This window comes from Cricetulus griseus (genome assembly GCF_003668045.3).
Source record: "Cricetulus griseus strain 17A/GY chromosome 1 unlocalized genomic scaffold, alternate assembly CriGri-PICRH-1.0 chr1_1, whole genome shotgun sequence".
Taxonomy (NCBI): domain Eukaryota; kingdom Metazoa; phylum Chordata; class Mammalia; order Rodentia; family Cricetidae; genus Cricetulus; species Cricetulus griseus.
The window spans coordinates 21,903,163-21,922,432 of record NW_023276807.1 but is presented as its reverse complement, the minus strand read 5'-3'; the positions used below and the strand labels follow the sequence as shown (position 1 = coordinate 21,922,432).

Sequence of the window (19,270 nt, the reverse complement as noted above, 5' to 3'; positions counted from 1 at the left end):
AGAGAAACTATTTGAGAAAGCATTGTTTTGTTTTTAGGAAACACAGATCCTTGGAGGCTAAAGAGATTGCTCAGGGGTTAAGAGCACTTGATGCTCTTCCAGAGGACCTAGGGTTGGTTCTCAGCACCCACATGGTGGTTTTCACATCCATCTGCAAGTTCCAAGGGATCTAATGCCCTCTTCTGACCTCTGTAAGCACCAGGTATACACATGATACAAATACATACATGTAGGAACTCAAAAATATACATAAAATTAAGTAAATATAAAAAATGAAACATAGATCTTTTCATTTGTCTTAATATTTTCTATCAATGGGTTTTCCCAGGGTTTTTGAGATTTAATTCTATAAATAAAATGGTTGTAACCTTACAGTGGACTATTTTATTGAGCCCACATCTACTGCAAATTATATATAGAGAGAAGATGCTGATACTGGATTTCTTTCCTCCACTTATGCATGTGTGTGAATGTGAGTGCAAGCATGAATACACACACACACACACACACACACACACACACACACACACACACAGAGTCTCTCTCACCACATGCTCACATGTGTGCACACACACATAAATGCCAACAATAACAGCAATATCAACCAACAGTAACAACAAACCCCCAAACAAAACAAAACAGAAAACCAAAAAATAAACCCCAGAACCTGAAATATCAAGACTGGGTTTCTGGAACCAGAAGACTCCCTGAGTGTTCATATTTGGGATTCTAGTGGGACATCCTTGGAATGCAGCCAGATACTTATTATTAAGTCATATTTGAGGGATGCCTGGAGGAGTGAGTGCCTTTTTATTCATAATCCTACCTACTACCTGGTATTCCACAAATAATCCTTATTTAGTTGGTACTAGGTTTTACTACTACCTCAGATGCAAATATTCATAGTTCATACTTCATGGAAATGCTACAAGTATCTGTACCCTTATATTTTCTAGGTTTTCAGAGTAGTGTGATTGAAAAGACAATAATCTAATCTGAGCTCATGTTACCTTAGTGAATTTGGTACTTTTATATTCCCCACTTGGCAGATGTGTGTGTTTTTCCCCTCCAAACTACACAATGTAGTTTAGACAATGGCAGAATCAAGTATGAAGGCATTTCATTCTAATACACTGATACGAACTGTTCTTTACATAGTTATACAGGGCAAGCGAGGTGTGGGCAGGGAGAAGAACACTAACTAGGAAGGGAAACAGGAGAAGCGAGTACCAAAAGAGGGAAGAGGTTCAGTAAATGTACAGAAACACTAAAATCGTATGATCACACCACCCTCTCACTTTCTGATGCTGGGCTCCATGGAAAGGAGTCGATTCTTTAGAGCCAAGTCTTAAGGTTATGTTCAGTTATCAGTAGTGGGAATTCAGACCAGAACACATCCAGAAGTTGGGTTCTGAGAGAAGAGAAACATGGAGACCAAGAAAGACAAACAAAAGGGCTTTGACAGTTAGGAAATCTGAGCTGTTTTCCTTAAGTAGACATGCTCATGTGTTTTTGTTTCCATTGAAAGTCTGATTTAACAAGGTCTCCAACATGCCTATACCAACAATCTTGGATCAAGTTTCTCTATAGAGATTTGAACAGAGGAAGGCACATAGGAGAAAAGAAAAGCAAATGGAAGAAGCTGTAAGCAGATGGTCCTGATTGGATGTTGAAAACCAAACATCAGCCCCTTTGTCCTGAATATGGTAGATCCAGGGATAAATCCCGAGACAGACAAAAACAATAACAAGGCAAGGGATGACAAAGTCGGGGTGATTGTAATAATAAGTAAGTCACAATAATTACTCGTGAGGATGATAACTGTGACAGCCCATTTCAGCTGTTTGTGCTGCTGTAGCAGAATACCCGAGACAGGGTAGTTTATAAACAACTGATTTATTTTCCCATAATTCTTGAGGCTGGGGGAGTCTAAGATTAAGGTTCTGGCCTCTGCTCATGAGGACCTTCTTCTTGTATCCTCACTTGGCAGAAGTCAGATAGCGAGCTAGCCATATGCTGAAAAAGCTTCATTTATAAATTGCCTTAGGCCTGTTAATGAGGTTAAAGGCTAAAAGGTTTCTATTAGACTAAGAATTTGAAAGCAAAGCTATGGTGAAGCTTTGGTTTGATCATCTCTCCAAGGCACCACCTTTCAATACTGGAAATATAGGTTGTGGAAAGGACACAGTAAAACCACAACATGGGTGTATTTCTTATTGCATTAACTGTTTCAACAACCCAGTGAGGGGCACGCCCCTTCTTTTACACCTGTAGTTTAGGATTAAAGAATTTACTCAGGTGCAGCCAGGGGAGAAGAATCCGGTTTTAATCCAGGCCCTGTCTGAGCCAACAGCTTTAATCTTTCAACTCTTATTCTTAAACTGACAGGAGAATAAAATCCCAACCACCTTTCAAAGCCAGTTACACATATTCAGATGGGGTCATTTTGCTGTCAAAGATGACAGGACCCTTCAACATGATATAGGATCTACAAGGGTCATGCAGGGACAGCTCTGGAGTCTGGAGTATACTTCTGTGAGAAGAGATGGAGGGGAAAATCGCCAGAATAGATTCAGAGAGTGAGGAGAAAGAAAACAGGCCTGAGACAATGAAATCCCCGAGGCCTTAGAATAGAAAGACAAGGGAACAGGAGAGGATAGTAAGACCATGACCTAGGTCAGCAGCTAACAGAGCCTCTGGTGCCAAGTAATACCAGCGAGGAGTAGGAAGCCTCAGCACTTATACCATGGTAACAGAAGAGGAGAGGTAACAGTTTACAAAGGAGGCAGAAGAAAGACCCCATAACCAAATGAGCAAAACCACCTTGGGGAGAATTTTGATGATATCAAACTCCCGTGAGCATGAAGCCGCAGAGAACATTAGTTGTGAGACTGTCACGCAGAGAAAAAGAAATATCCTCCTAATAAGAGCACAGCAGAGCCACTGTGATCTATCTTGGAGGAGAGATTGGTACATGGGCACTGAGGGAAACCGAAGGCTTCGAGTGTTGCATCAGAGCACTCTGGTTTCAACATTTTGGGGGAGATTTCCCCTCTAAAAGTGACATTAAATTTGCAGCAGCCACATGCTTATTTTAGGTGAATTTCTGGAATTTCTGAGTAGTACTGTGACACACGATATTCAGTACTGTGATCCATGTTAAGTACTGTGATCCATGATGCTAAGGACTGTGATCCATGACATCCAGTACTGTGACCTACAGTCTTCTGTATGGTGATGTTCAGTACTGTGGCCCATAATGGTCAGCAATGTGACCCCGAATATTCTCTTGTTTCATCTGCTCCACCCCATGGTGGCATATACTAACACTGTACCTTTAAAGATCTATAAGCTCTTAAGGGTCTTGGTCTGAGTGAGATGTCCCCAGTGCCCTGGTTCTGAGACTCAGAAGCTGTGTGGTTAACAGGTGAGGGATTGTAAAAGAGGCAGCTTCTGGATCTTGAATGAGATTTTTTTCCTGTCTGCCACATTGGACATTTTTCAAACTTGTTCCTCTGTGTATTCTAGGAAAGCGCTCACTTGCGCTGGGCTTGTCTGCTTCTGGCCTGCATACTGAGCTGTGTAATTGAGGGAACTCAAGCATAGGCAGTTCATGGTTGTATGAATAAGCAAACTACTCAATATGTGACCTGATTGTTTTCCAAAATTGCACAGTCCCTGGTTTCACTTGTCATTTTGGAGGAGGAGTGGGAGGATGAGGCTGTGACAGTGAATGCTTTGCAAGGGGTATAATTAATCCATTTCATGAAAACAGATTTTCTAAATTACGCTATGAGTGGCTAACATTTTTAACCCTTTACACTCCAAGTCAGGGAAGCATCCTTTTGGAAGGTGCATGCTTCCCCAGAGGTCATCTAAGCCTCATTGCAATATTGACAGAACAGTACTTTTTGACTGATACACATGTCATGAATGTTAGAAAATATAAATGATTCCTCCCCTAATACTGCCATTCTGCTTAGCCATCCACAAAATGTTCTATACTCATCTCTCTGCAGTTATGTCCTGAGAAAAGAAAAATACTATTTGTCAGCTTCCTGAAATACAAGGAGCAGCAGGAATCTTTCAAGTCCTTGCCATCCACAGAAGCAGCATCAACGAGCCAGTGCAAGGTGATAAAAACCAGGGGACATGAAAGCCAGCAAGCATGGGGATGTGTGAAAATAATTGTTTGTATCCAGTGGTGTCCCCAAAAGATCACCATCAACAAAAGCCACACCTTGAAAACAGCTGTGCCTCCAACCTTCTTCTCTGGCCTCTGGAAACCTCTCATATACCACCCAAATAAGGAATGAAGTCAGCTCCCAAAGGCCACAGAGGCGGCCTCCATTTATCAGCCCTCTGCACGACCACTTACTGTAATTAAGTGATAACATTCATTCCCTTTAAAATCATTGGGTGAATGACAAGGCTTCCCGTGCAGAGAAAATGCAGTTTTGAAGGTACACACTGAGACTCAGGATAACCGGGCTGATGCTGGTGGCTCTTACACAGCCAGTGACACAGAAGCTAAGAACTCATGGGAAATTCCAATAGCTTGGGAACATTGTGGACTGTTGTAGACAACAGAAACATTGCAGGTTTTATTAATTCTCTGCTTCCAACTCAAATGTTTGATGCTGTTTTTGCTCTTATCTCCATATTGTACTAATGACAAATCTGCAAATGACAGCTGTGGCTCCACTGAACCCCTTTGTTACATAAAGTGCACTCAGGGTTGTTCCTGGGAGAAAGTAGCTGATGGTTTCAGTTTAAAAATATTTAGCTCCACTGCACAAAGGATTTCTGGAAGCAAGAACACTGACAATCCTGGGAGCAAAGACATGATTAGGGATGGTGACCTTTACTAATTCTGTGGGGTGGATTTCCCGGTTTTAAAAAATGAATTTGAAATACTGTAAGCATAACAAATGGTACAGAAAAGAATATGATGAAGCCTTATGGGTTTGGTAACTTGGTAGCAGTAGACAGTTGAGGGGTGCTAAGAGACAGAGTGGTAGGTTCATGTGCCAGTGGATGGCCCAAATTGTACTTGGATTAGTAAAAGAAGGACACACTTGTTTGAGAAGTGTTTGGGGATAGGGAGGAGTTAGAAGCAGGGGTCGGGGGTTATGTATGATCAAAATGCATACATTTTCGAAGCACTGATAAATATTATAATAAAATGTCTCATGAATCCACAATATAATATTGCAATCAAATACTAACCATTGGCGGCACTTTCTCAGGTCTGTGTCCCATTTTACAAAATTAGTAGACACATTAGAAGTTACCCTATATCTTATTTTCTTCAGCTTTCCTTCCACGTTTCAGACTCCTGAGACAACACCAGAAACTTGCTGCTTCTGCACTCACACAGTGCCCACTGGTCTTTCACCCTGCCAAACTGAACTGTCGCTGTTGTGCAGGCAAAACTGATGTTACAGGCGGAGCAGAGTCTGTGTTTGCTGGACCCGGGATCTTGCTAAAACAGAGATGGTCTTTTCCTCCTGACCCCACAAAGCTACATAGCAGTAAAGCTAAATACCCAATTGGCATCCTTTTGGAGCTATTGAGCCAAATGTGAACAATAAAATTATTTCAGAAATGAGTCGCCCTTTCCCAACATAAAAGGTTCTAATAAAAGCTGATTGCACTTTGCTTCCTTAAACCTTAATATTTACTCAACACAAAGGAATCATGAAAAATTCATGCACTGGGTCAACTAATTACAAGTTTAGCCCTGTAGACCAAGGATTTCAAACATCTGCCTTTCTATTGATAGGAAGAACAGAGGTTGCTCCAAACAGTCAATATGGGCCCAGATGGAGATGTAGTCAGTGGCAGGTGAAGATGAGGCCTCTCCTACCATTGTTTAGCCATAACTGCAAAAGGCTTAGCAGGGAGAAAAGAGCTAATATTGTCCCACTACTGCTGCTCATTCAGAGAAAAGGGAGTATGGAAGCAGACCCAAGAGCTGGTGTTTGAAATCTCAACCTAACACCCAGCTGCCTCACACGCATGCCTATTTATTCTGTGGTCACAAGGTGACACTGGAATTTTAGTAATGTTGACAATAGCTGTTTTGCCTGGAGCCATGACACTAATAAGGGGCAAGTGACAGTAAAAATAATGAATGGATCAGGTCTCCATTTTTTAGATACTATGTGTCTGTATTTTTAAATCTACACATGTCATCTTATTTTTCAATAAGTAATGACATTGCCATCCTATTGACTCAAATAAATGGTTAGGTTTATTTTCTCTGAAGATATTGTCATTAAAGTACGTGGCCTTTAGTCAGTTAACAGAAGGAGCCAGGATCACTGCTGAAATGAACATTTAGAAAAGCTTTGATGAATTCAAGGCTTGCAAATGAACTGATTCCTGTTGAAATACCACGTGACTCAAAATGCACACAGTCATGCATGGGATATTTTAATAAGAAATAAGATTGCAGTCAGATATTTTGTCACCTGCCTTATTCAATAGTCCAAGTGTGTTTTAGGGTGTTAACTTGTTTTGGGAGGTAGTCATTACATTGGATACAATGGCACTTTCTCAGGTCTGTGTCCCATTTTACAAAATTTTACTTGTGCACCCTCAGTGGATTGTAACAGTTAGAGAAGGAGGGCACACATGAAGGACAGGGCTGAACAAGAGGGTATAAATTCAATGGCTCTATGGTTCTGTGCTGTTTTGAGGGTGGTCATTGCCTTGCTATGACTGTTTGTCTGACCCAACATGGAGGCCATGTGAAAGAAAGCATCAGGGTTAGCAGTAGGGGAAAAAGACTGATTTATTTGTGCTAGGATTCCCATCTTCAATAAAAAATTGAATTCAGTGTTCACACCAAGGTTGAAATTAAATGGGCTACAATCAAAGCTTTATTTTATTTTTCTCTTGTCAAACAAGTCTTCTGTTTGTCTACTCAAAAACTAAAAATTACAGGCCTCAATTTAAGTCATCTTCATAATAATTAGAAAAATTATTATTTCATCACCTTAAAATGAAACAAAACAAAAAACAACCAGAAACTAACTACTACAGATAAAAACCACATATGATATTTTTCAAAAGGGAGCAGTGACCACTCAATCTTTTGCATCTCAGATTGTACCATCCCCAACTCCTATTCTTTTTTGTTTGTTTGTTTTTCGAGACAGGGTTTCTATGTGTAGCTTTGGAGGCTATCCTGGCACTCGCTCTGGAGACCAGGCTGGCCTCGAACTCACAGAGATTCGCCTGCCTCTGCCTCCCGAGTGCTGGGATTAAAGGCATGTGCCACCAACGCCCGGCCCAACTCCTACTCTTATAATTCCTTAATGTAATAAAGTTTCCTATCCCTAATCATTTTCTGAAACTAAGTTTTCAGTTCTGTTCTATTGATTGAACACCTCCATCTTTCTAATTGTAATGCTCTTGTCCATTTTCCTCGTGTGGCCAGTCCCTTCTTGAATCATGTCATTGACCAGAGATACCTCCTTGGGCCAGTCTGACCAGAAGAACACCTCTTTTATTTCTTACCACATTAATCACTGTATTCCCATAAAGGTCCTCAAGCAATCTGTAATGATATTTTGTCTCTTATTTGTTTATTAACCACTGTAATATGCCTCCCCCACAACAGAGTGTAATTATTAGAAAGAGACCTGTGTGGCTTGCCTCTCTACTTTTTAAAACACTGTATATACACTGTTTCAAGTAGTGATTAAAAGATGACTGCACTAGTCCACCCTTATCTTCAGAAAGTAAACACAAGAGCCTCGGCCAATACCAGGCAACTACTAATATGAGTGAAGTCATAACCTAACATTTTCCCATCTAAACTGAATGTTCCTAATGTATACAAGCTTTGGGCGTTTGAGGTCCAAAGAAGAACAAGCAGTATTCATTTCCATGTTATGATTCCACAAATAGATTCACTGTGGATTCTAGAAACCTCAGCATACAATTTTCCTTGACATGGACGACTTTGGCCTTTCTCACCAAGGAAGCGCTTTATCTCTTACATTTCTTTGGCATTTCATCAGCATCTTCCCTACCATTGAGATTTGAGTTAAGTACAGTAAATGTTGTTTGAATACCGTTTTTTGTGCTGCTATGGTGGCCAATCTGGCAACACAATGACTACCAGGTAGGTGCTATATAGAAATTGGAGACAGTGGGCAAAGGAGATGACATAATTTTAGGCACAAAGAACGAGGTAGCATGAGATTTCACTCAAAATGGTGGTATAATGGAAAAGTTATGAGTTATTTATTTCTATAATTTACTTAACATTTTTGGACCATGGCTGAACACAGTTAACAGAAACCACAGAAAATGAAACCACAGATAAGGGAGTACTGTTGAAAATGGATTAAGTTTGCACCCATAATTTAGTCTTTTAATGGCATCACCTGGTGTTTAATTGATCATGGCCTTTGGGGCAATGCATTGATTCTTTCTTTTAAGGTAAAAGAAATTATTTTACAGTGACATTAAAATCAAAGCATAAATTAGATGGCCATAAATATTGAAAACCAGATTGTTGGCCTAGAAAAAAACAGCATTTCTTTGGAGTGAGCTCCACGAAGTTTATATCTACATCAGCGTTTTACCATATATGGGCATTTTAGAGACCCAAGAGCTGGGGCTGAATTTTCAGCTTAATGAAGTATCAAGCTGATGTTAAAAGCTACTGTTGCTGGGATGGTAAATATATTTAAAGTATAAGAGAAATAGGAAGTGCCACAAATCATGAAAATAAAATTATAAAATTATATTTACTCATAGTTAAACCCAAAACATGTAGAAAGAAAGAAAGAAAGAAAGAAAGAAAGAAAGAAAGAAAGAAAAAAGTCCATTCTCTTTCAGAGAAGCCTCTTTGCCTAGAAAATGTTCAGTGGAAACAGTAGAGGGCGCTGCTTACCCATGTTACATATTTCTTGATTTTTTTTTTTTTTTCCAGCCTAAATGGTTCTGCACACAAATGTGACATATTTGAGCCCACTGCTGGATTCTCATACCACAATAATGAAACAATGCACAGAAACAATGCCAGAAAGAAAATAAAGACGGTGTAAAGCTATTCTGTGATAGTAAGAATAACACATTTTAGAGTTAACGTGGCTTTTCATCAATGCTCCTTACCGAGATGATAAATGAGAAGTAAAGTTAACGTCAGCGGGGTGGGCTGTCACATGCTTCACTTAATGGCTCATTAACTTCTCTGGCTTTCCCTCCTACTCCAACTTATTTCCATGGCTTCCCAGTCTTCTCTAAGGAAGCCAAATACTGAAATACTTGCAGATAAACTAAGGCACCCCAAGTGTCCAGGCTTCCCAATTTCATTATAGTAACACAAGGTCACTATTTTCCATTGCATACCCTACTAAGGTCACCAGAAAGCTGTTTTAGAAAGCTGTTTTATTATAGTGTGAGGAGCATGTGGTGAGACTCAGAGAAGATCACAAGTAATAAAACACAATGCCTCAGATGTGGGTAAACCAGCTCCATAAGCAGGAAAGTGAAGCTTCGGGAGAAAAAATACCATTGTATCCCTTGTCTCCGCTATAATAGAGACTTGGAAATAATTTCTCTGTCTCGTTGAGTGGATTTACGTATGGAGGGTAAGTATTCATCATTTAAGCAATTCCAGGATAGATACTAAACTTTTGGTAACTAGATCTTGGGAAACTACAAACCACATTGGTTCCATTGTAGTTTTGGACATGCTTTTCTACCTATAAGGCAAATGGATGACATTCAGAGCAATAGTAATGAATTTATTTACATACAGCAGAAAGTTCCTGTACATACACAGCAGCTGGACCTCCTAGCCACCATGGGGAGTAGGTGGGGGCAGGCACTATGGTTTCATATTTACAGAGAAAGCAGTGTCAGGTGCACTGCCCAGGAAGGGGTACATGGGGCTGGAGATGGCACCTCCACACCCCATGCTACCTTACTTTCCTGTGAGTTGGGTGCCATGACTCATCACAGAAAAGTCAATGCTTCTGTGTGTAAGGCTGATCTGTATCAGAACACAACCCAGAAGTGTTCAAGCACAATGAAGGTAGGTTGGGGGGCAAATCTGAATTCTGGTTGGCCCTCCTATACTCCTGTGTTTGTGGCTTTCAAGCACCACTCATCTTGTTGCAAAATGAGGGTAATTTTGACTTCTTGAGGTAGTTCTCAGGATTCCAGAAGACCCTGGAAATGGTATTATTCATTTACGGTATCTCTACTTAATGGTTTCCTTCTGTTATTGTTTATTGAGCCCTCCAAATTTTATGTATTGGAAACTCAATCACTACATTCATATTTAATAGTATTTGGAGGTGGGTGGGAATTTTGAGGATGTAATTAGTATCAGATGGGACCATGAGTGTGAGGTCCTCATGACACAATTAGTGTCTTTGTAAGAGGAAGAAAGGAGCCCTGATACCCCCACTATGCTATTGTTTAATAATGCCTGTACCAGATGGCTGTACCATGTTCTTGGATTTTGCAGGCTCTACATGGACAGCATGGTAAAAAAACAAGCACTCAACTGAATCCAACCTCTCCTCCCGGCCAGATACCAGGTATCCTTTCCAGTATCATCTGATGAGTGTAGTCAAGGAAAGTTCACTTTGCAACAGATGGAAGCCATTACAGAAAACCACAACCAATCAAACTGCAGGGTTACAGAGTCCTGTCCCAGTTGCTATGTCTACGCTACAACTCCCATAACTAAGGCTCAGGGATCATCTCTGAAGAGGAGTTGGAAAGACCATATAGGACAGAGAAACAGGGAGTTTGCTGTGAAACTGTTAATCTGCCAGATGTCAGAAGCTACATCCATAAATTCACATCAATATGACTGCTGAAACATGAGCTGAACAAGGACATCAAGAATAAACATGTTAGGTTGGACAGGAAAAGACCATAAGACCTCAACTCTACACAAAGAACTACAGGCTACTGAAGAATGCTGAAAAAAAGCCTTCTCCAGGGAAGAATACCAAATGCTCATCGTTCATATATATGTGAGCAACACTCTATGGACTGAGCAGGTTATATTCATGAATCTATATGTATATACATATACATATTCTTGTGTATATAACAACAATGAATGCAAAGAAAGGGCAGGAGTTTGAAAGAAAGCAGGAAGGGGTTATGGGAGGGCTTGAAGGAAGAAAAGGGAAGGGAAAATATATATTAATCTCAAAAAATAAAAGGACAAGTTGGCAAAAGTTATTTAGGAAATTTGGAAGCATTTACCTTTGTATAGATATGCCTGCTGTTTGACAGGAAACTATGAAAAATCATTTTAAGAAACATGTTCAACATAAATGAGCATAGCTAGCCCTGACAACCAACTGCACATTGCACATATGAACTACAAATAAGCCTTCCCTGAAAAGATAAATTTTCCCTGATGATAAAATTGAAATGTGGCGAGCTAATCTGTAGCAATGTATGTGACATTGATACAGTTGACTTATAATTTAGTAGCATTCTTCAATAGATTTGGTGGATGTCCTGGTTAGTTTTTGTCCCCTGGGAATGGGGAACTTCAACTGAAGAATTGCTTCACTTAGATTGGCCTTGATCATGTCTATGAGAGATTGTCTTGATTGATGATTGATATGGGAGGATCCAAGCCCCCTGTAGGTGACACCATCCTTAGGCAGGTACGTCTGGGCTGTATAAGAAAGTTGTCTCTGCAAGCCAGGGAGTGAATTAGTAAATTGCATTCCCTGACTTCCCTTGTCTGTGACCTGGATATGCAAGTCAAATACCCTTTCCTGCCCAAGCTGCCTTTAGTCAGAGTGATTTAATCACAATAATAGCAAAGCAATACCTTCTTCTAGAATTTTGTTTTTTCCCTAGGAGATTTAATTTTCTTTAAATGTTAGCTATAATGACTTTGTGGATACAGCACTTTCTATGCACCCCCTCCTGCATGCAAGCGTTCATATGCCCACCTACACACACATACACACACACACACACACACACACACACACACACACACACACACACACACAGGCCATTAGCCATTTCTCTAAAGTTAGAGAAAATGGTTCTTTGAAAATGATGTGTCTTTTGGCATAAAAATTTCTTAGGTGAGAAAATACCGGTTTGGCCTCAGAACAAAGAACGACAGGTAAAGGAGGGGCTAAAGCAGTTTAATTATTTTGTGTTGCTTCAGGCCATCAGACATTTTCCCTCTTAGTCCTCTCAGTCCTGGTTCCTTTCATCTTCATTGACACGCTCCTAAATAACAACACTGCTTTGATTCAGCAAAGGATTCTAAACCCCCAAAGGAAGGATGTTCTCTTGAGGACTTTGAGTACTCTATTATCAAACGCTTGCTTAATGCCTCCTGAAGACTCCCAGTCCCTAGTTCCTTTCTAATAATCAAGTAGACTAAAGTTAAAAAAAAAACAATGGCTCAAACATAATGTTATATTTCAGCTATTCATTCATTTGAGGGATAGGTTGCTCAATTACTATTTGATAAGAGGTGAAGTTAAAATTTTCTTTGCTTTGTTCCTATATTTGAACTTGTCCTAAGCCATTCTCATACTTGCTTTGGGAACTTCTCAGTCTGGGCCACTGGGATGAGTCACACAACATCGCAAATCTCAACTAGAAGAACTTTAGCCTCCTACCACCCTTTCTCTTAGCTGCCTTACTCCCTGTCATGAAAGTGGGCTCTTGGAGTGCAGGATACAGTTCTGGAAAAGACAAAAAGAATCTATTTAAAAATAGACTAGATTGCTCATAGTCACCTTTCACTCTATATGGAAATAAAATACAAATAGCTCCATGGAATAGCCAAGCAGAGGCAACAAGCATCCTGCAGAGACTTCAGGAGCAATAAATAGCTACAGTGAGTCTTGCTTGCCCTCAGCAATCTGCTTTCAGTGTGTTGCTAGAGTGACCATCAGTCAAATCTGGCCCTGGCCTTTTCTAGGTTAGGCCCTTTGTTTACTTTCATGGCTTTCCATGAGTTTTGCCAGGACCCTGCAAAGGTTTGACTTCATTTCTGTTGGCCTCTGGCTGTGCCTCAGCTGTTCTGTGGCAGGGAGCCCACCTCTACCCACCAGCGGTTTTGCCTTCTGGGTGTTTGCTCACATTTTCTTCTGTCCTCAGGGGGCACCTAAGTGTCTCCTTTCCCACTTCTGTTTGTTTTACTCTTAAAGCCTCTGTCTTTATTCTTTGCTCTAAATTCCCCCAGGAAAGCAGCTGTGTTATCTTCATTGAGTTCTCTCCCTCACCCCACATTTCTCTCATCTGAACTGGAGTCTCATGAAAAGCAAAGACAGTGTCTTTTTTCAGTTTTCAAGTCCAGCTCCAGTTAAGCACTTAGTGCGATTTAAAATAAATGTTTGTGAAACACTTGAACAATGTGATTTTGGTGCAACTGGAAAACGTTAGTTATGATGACCTTGAAAAGATTCATTATGGAGAACATTGTTCATTTCTAATCATTTGGGAAACAGAAGTTGTCTTTTGGGAGCATCTTTCATTTAGAAAAATTAAGTGTTCAGGGCCCAAAGCATGGGGAATTAATTACTGTACTCTTCAATGTTGCCAACTATGCCAAGTAGGGTAGATACAGGTCAATTTATCCTATGATGGGAACAACCTCAAACTGAAGAAAACTGACTGTAACCTAAGAGGAAGTTTTGATGATGTTTGTATGAAAGGAACTATTTCAGTCATTTAGAGGAATTGGTTTCCTTAAATCACAATTACCAAGCAGAAATAAACCAATGACTTAGCCCAATGTTTTCTTCTTAAGCAAATGCTGACCTATGTATAAAACCCATTTATAGTCTACATAACTGTTTACTTTTTTTCTTAGTCTAACAAATTGGCTATTTTATTATATTAAAAAGTTCATAAACCATTTTTACTTCAAATACAAGATTTAAGGAGAGCTCTGAATCAGAACCATAGCTAAGTTTAAATGCTAATTCTTAAAATATGCACATGCCTCCCCCCAACACTGTAGTAATAAATACAAAGTCATGTAGCAGAGAACTGTAAATCCTTCCACATGGTCACGTATTCCTTCATCTTCTCAACTCTTTAGTAAGCGTATCTATCAGTGTTGGACCTCACTCCAGCATATTCATTTCCTCCTCAGGCATTTGGCCCACTAAGTGCACATGCCTTCATCATGTAAGTTCCTTCTCAGAGACACTTGTCTTGAAGCCTTGTCAGATGCTTAGAAATGACAGAGAGGCTTCTTCTGTGCCTGTCAGCACACCATCACTTTCTTCTTCAAAACACAAAGTAATTACTGAAAAAATTAGAAAGCCTTCTCTGTTTTGCAAAAAAAAAAAAAAAGTGCAATAAAGATCAACATCCTATCCAATTCAATTCACACCCTCTTGTGGGTTTTGTTGTTGCTTTGTCATCAATATTAATCAACACCAATCGATGCACTGCTGATAGCCTAACCACAGCAGGTATGTTTATTTTGCTACATGACCACAGTCTATTTACTCACCGGTGGTCCTGGAGGTCCTGGGTTACCTGGGGGTCCTGTTTTCCCTCGTCTTCCCTTGAAATGAAAAGAAGATAAAGTGCTGTGATTTAATTTCATTTTACCATAACAATATTAGGCAGCAATATGGAAGACAGTAGAATTGTTTTTGAAAACCATTTTAAAAACACAATTCCAAGTCCGCATGGCTGTTGAACATCAATGAATTCTGAAGCTGTGAGTCATGGCCACGGCAGGAAGTACAGTGGCTGAGATGAAGAGATGCTAATTGCTCTTGACCCTTCTAATTCGGACTATCTTGATACTCCAGCAAAATGCCAGGATGGTATGTGAAACATAACTTAAGATCAGTATTTTGTCCGATGACTGCAGTTTCAGTTCAGTTCAGTTTTGATGTTATATTCTCTGAATGAGGAACATTTGTGAGTTTATGATTCCGGAACACCACGATCCCATCCCATTGATGCTACTAAGAACACGGTTGCCACACTGATAGGGTACTTATACACATTATGGCTCAATAATAACAATACTTAAATAAAAACACGGGGTCAACCCTTTGAATGCTTTTGATTTGTTTGAGAATTGTAAGCATAAGTACAGAAAGGCACATTTCATTTACTAATTTTATTTAAGCTTGAAGTTGTGTAGGAAGTCTAAACAGCAGCTGGAACTGTAGGTTAAGCTTTGAGACATAAGCAAATACTATGTTGTGACTGGGGAGATAAATATTCCCATTGCTATGGGAGATAAATAAAGGGCAAACTGTGAAGGACTTCACATAATGGCCATTTTGCTCAAGAACTTACAGTAGCTGTGGTTACCTGCACAAGACCCACACAAGCTTGAGCTGTCAACACATTCTATTAGGAATAGGGGAGGATCTCAGGAGGTCCCAGCCCTAGATGGAAAGCTAAAGGGCTGCCGGGGGTGGGGTTCTTTCAGTGATGGGGCCAATGGTGAGTTGCCCTTGCTCCTACACCTACGCTTAGCCCATGCTTATGAAAACAGCCCTAACAAAACCCAGGGAGTCATTTTTTCTTTCTTTTTTAAGGGATGAAAACAGGAGGGGGATTGGTCAGGAAAAGGGAGTTCAGAGGGAGGAAAGGAGTAAACATAACAATGGAAACATGTTTAAAATACATCATATACACATATAAAATTGTCAAAGAAATTGTCAAAGTAAAGCTCACCCGTCCCATAAATACTTCTAAATTCACATCCACAGAACAGAAAAAAAAATAATTACAAGAGCTATTCAATTAGTGGTGTTTTCATATGCTGTCTATTTAAGTGATGGGAACTTTGGCTTTCTTTGGGGGGGGACTGTAAGCCTGGAATGAATATGTAATTTTATATTCTGTATATTTAGTACAGGTTATATGCATACAAGCATCTTCTAGTCTTGCAGTGTATGTTTTCAGAAAATCAATATATTTGATTTTTACTAAATGCAAGTCAATTGCCTTTGAGAACTAAGCAAGCATAAAGAGTTTACTAAGAAGCAGAAGGACTGTAATTTACTAATTTGCAAGAGTACTAGAAATGAAATCAAAGACCAGGTGATCCGTTCCTTCTGTAAGCATGCATTAGGTTGAGTTAAGTAAAAACTGTTGGGTCAGGCTTATTTACAGTCCTCTTTCTTCAAAAAAGAAATGAGTATCTGTTTGTGCTGGAAGTAGGGAAAATGAGGCTATTGATCAAATTTTATCACAGAGTTTATGTTAAGACAAACCAAGTGTCAGATACCATAACACAATGCTGATGAGTGACTATGAGGAACAAAACTTGCTCATGGTTCTGGCTGGTGAGGGCAAGCATCCAGACACCCTTATTTCTCCTCTGATTTACATGATGTGTTACATTAGCCTTGTCAGAGCACCGCTGTGTGTGCTGAGTACAGGGAGGGCTGGCTCGCTCGCTCGTACATCCTTTCTAAGAGTGGACAAGCAAGGAAGATATTTGCGAGGATTGTAAACATAAAGGAACGTATTTGTGAGAGTAGCTTCAGCCAACACATATTTTCAGCTTAAGGCCTGAGTGTCTAGTAACTGCTAGAAGCATATTTGAACAATTTTAAGTGTGTATTTTACAGCACCCCCCCCCACACACACACACACTCCTAGCTTTATTAGGCATGGCATAGGGAACAGGCAAAGCAAGATTTGGGATTTCAGGTCGGAGTCTCATTGCCCTGCAGAGGGCACTCTGGCACAAGGCGGACAGAACGGTGAGGGGAACTTCAGAGTATGAGAGAAATACTGGGGCGATAATTTCTATGGAAGTAATAGTTCACATTCACTCTCAGACATTGTCTTTCTTTCCTCCAGGAAGCTTCAGGGTTCTCTCTCTTATTCTCCTTTGTAAGGCTACCGCAGCACTCCCACCATCTCCTGGTCTCCCACAAGGTGTCTCTGCATCTGAGGGAAGAGCTAAGAGATTTCTCTCTCTCTCTCTCTCTCTCTCTCTCTCTCTCTCTCTCTCTCTCTCTCTCGTATTGTTTGGGGAACAATACAAGGAGTACTTGATTGAGAATAATTTAGCCAACACAACTGGCACAAACCTCTATTCTTCATACTAAGATTAAAATCAGAGTTCTCCATTTTAGGAAAAGCGTCCCGATTTTCTTCACAAGGCCCTGCAGCACTGGCTGGGGACATGTGGGTCTTGGTGGTGGGGGCTTGTAGATGGGAGTGTTGGGGGGAAATCTGCCATGCTGATGGGGGAATGTTGATTGCATGTCTGCCTCCATATCTCTCTCCTTTCATCTCAAGGCTTATTACAGGTGCACTGTAAAGGAAGGCAAAAAGTGGACGTTTGGATATTCACAAGAAGGGAAATCCTTCAGATAGCTCAGACAACTGCAGATCTAGGAAAGACTGCCCTTGTTAGGGAGGCTGATTTCAGGGATTATTTGTTCAGAAGAAACTTTTATAAATCTCATTTCACAAACCTCCCAGCACACAGAGATCTACCATTCCTGCCTTATTATGATCAAGCTAATCTAATACATTCCTGAAAACCAAGGTAGAAAGCATAAAATCATAGATTTACTCTAGTCGGTTACCCTGGAAACCTCAAAGAGGTTTTCTGTTTGGCAACGCTAAAAAGATTTTGAACTATAATTTAGATTTCTGGCCAATGTTTGCTCAAACCGGAAACACCAGTTAACAAGGATGGTCTCCACCCTATGCTGGGATTTCCAAATTGGAGGGTCTCAGATCTGAGGACTCAGCATCTCCAATAAGTCCTATAGAGCCCACAAGTCTCATAAATGGAGCCCAAACAAAGTAATTCAATTGGTTGAATGGTTATGCGAAACTGAAAATGATCATTATCAAATTCAGAAGCAGGTAGTCTGGGTTAACTGTCTCTTTTCTCATAGAAACGTTCTATGGATTTGTGAAAGTTTTGTTGCTATAAAACAGGTATTTATATGTGTCCCCAGCTTTATTGAGTTTTCCCAAAGAGATTACTTGTAAAATTCCCACCATGCACAATGAATAGAAAGGCTACTTACCAAAAACAAACAAACAAAGAAACCACCCCTGCCCCTGAAAATAACAAGTGTTGACAAGGATGTGGGGAAATGAACATTTACAGACAGCTGGTCTGGCAGGACTTCCCAATGGTGCCATCACTGTATAAAATATTATGGAGCTCCTTAGAAAGTTGAAAACAGAAAACTGCATGTGATCGTCTGGGAATACACCCTAGGTCATACTTCTTGGAGCTGAAAGCACTACAGGGACTCACAGGCTCTTTTGGTAGGAGCACTCACTGATTCTTTTCTTGAGTCCACAGATGTTCCATGAGTAACTCAAGCAGGATGAAACTTGGTATCTCTGCCTCTATACTTGACCTCTTGCCTTTGTTGACTCTTGTTTATCTTTCTGTCCAACTATTCCCAGAAAAGTTCATCTTTTAAGGGGTGTCTAAAACTCCTAATATTAGCACCCCAAACTAACCTAATTACCTTCCTCCCATTTTGAGTCTGAAGACTCTAAGATAAGAGTAGGGTACTTTCTTGACTTAGAGGAACATCATGTCTAATGGACCACTGACCACCCGATTTTACAGTATCCTGCTCTAGACCACAGAGATAGCACCAAAGGTCTCCAGTAATTGACCTAAGGCTGAAGGAAGACCACGTAGTCATAGCCCCAGCCAACTTTATTTCACTCTGGCTCGTATTCTTTTTCAGCTATTGCTCCTTTCCTTTTTACTGCAAGTTCCAGGAACAATGAGCCTTGTAGGCAGGCAATCATCTCCCCTAGTGCCAGGAAACCCAGCACAGCCAGAGCTGAGGCGACAATCAATCAAACCATAGTTTGTGCAAGGCTGCTTGATTGTGCATGCCTCTTGGTCTCCAGCTTTTCTTTTTTTCTTCTATTGTCAGTACCATGAAGACAGTGTGAGGAAGTCACCAGTCTTGCTCTCTTCCCAGTGTGATCTCACTGAAAAATTACTTTCCTGTTTCTACTATCACTTATTTCTTTTGTTAGAATTCCATGGTTCTGGGTAATTGGCCTAAGTCTTTTGGATCCTCTAGAGTCAGGTCTCTGTCCTGACTCTGGTCACACAAAGTTTGTTGCAATACTATTCTCAACAGCTGTGAGACGGAATCAATCATTTCCCTCCATGGAGAGATGGCTAAACCAAATGTGGTGCACACATACACTGGGTTGTTACTCTGTCTAAAAGGAAGGACGTTTTATCATATGGTACAGCATGGAGAGAACTTGATCACATGACTTAGTGGAACAAACTAGT

At 40.3% G+C, this 19,270-nt stretch overlaps 1 protein-coding gene across 1 annotated transcript in view; it reads right to left on the bottom strand.

Moving 5' to 3' along the window:
- Positions 1–19,270, bottom strand: part of Col19a1 (collagen type XIX alpha 1 chain) — a 298,074-nt gene that overhangs the window by 83,278 nt on the left and 195,526 nt on the right. The window contains exon 16 of the mRNA XM_027392846.2: positions 14,501–14,554. Within this exon, the coding sequence (XP_027248647.2) occupies positions 14,501–14,554 (54 nt within the window). The remainder of the gene's footprint in view (positions 1–14,500; positions 14,555–19,270) is intronic.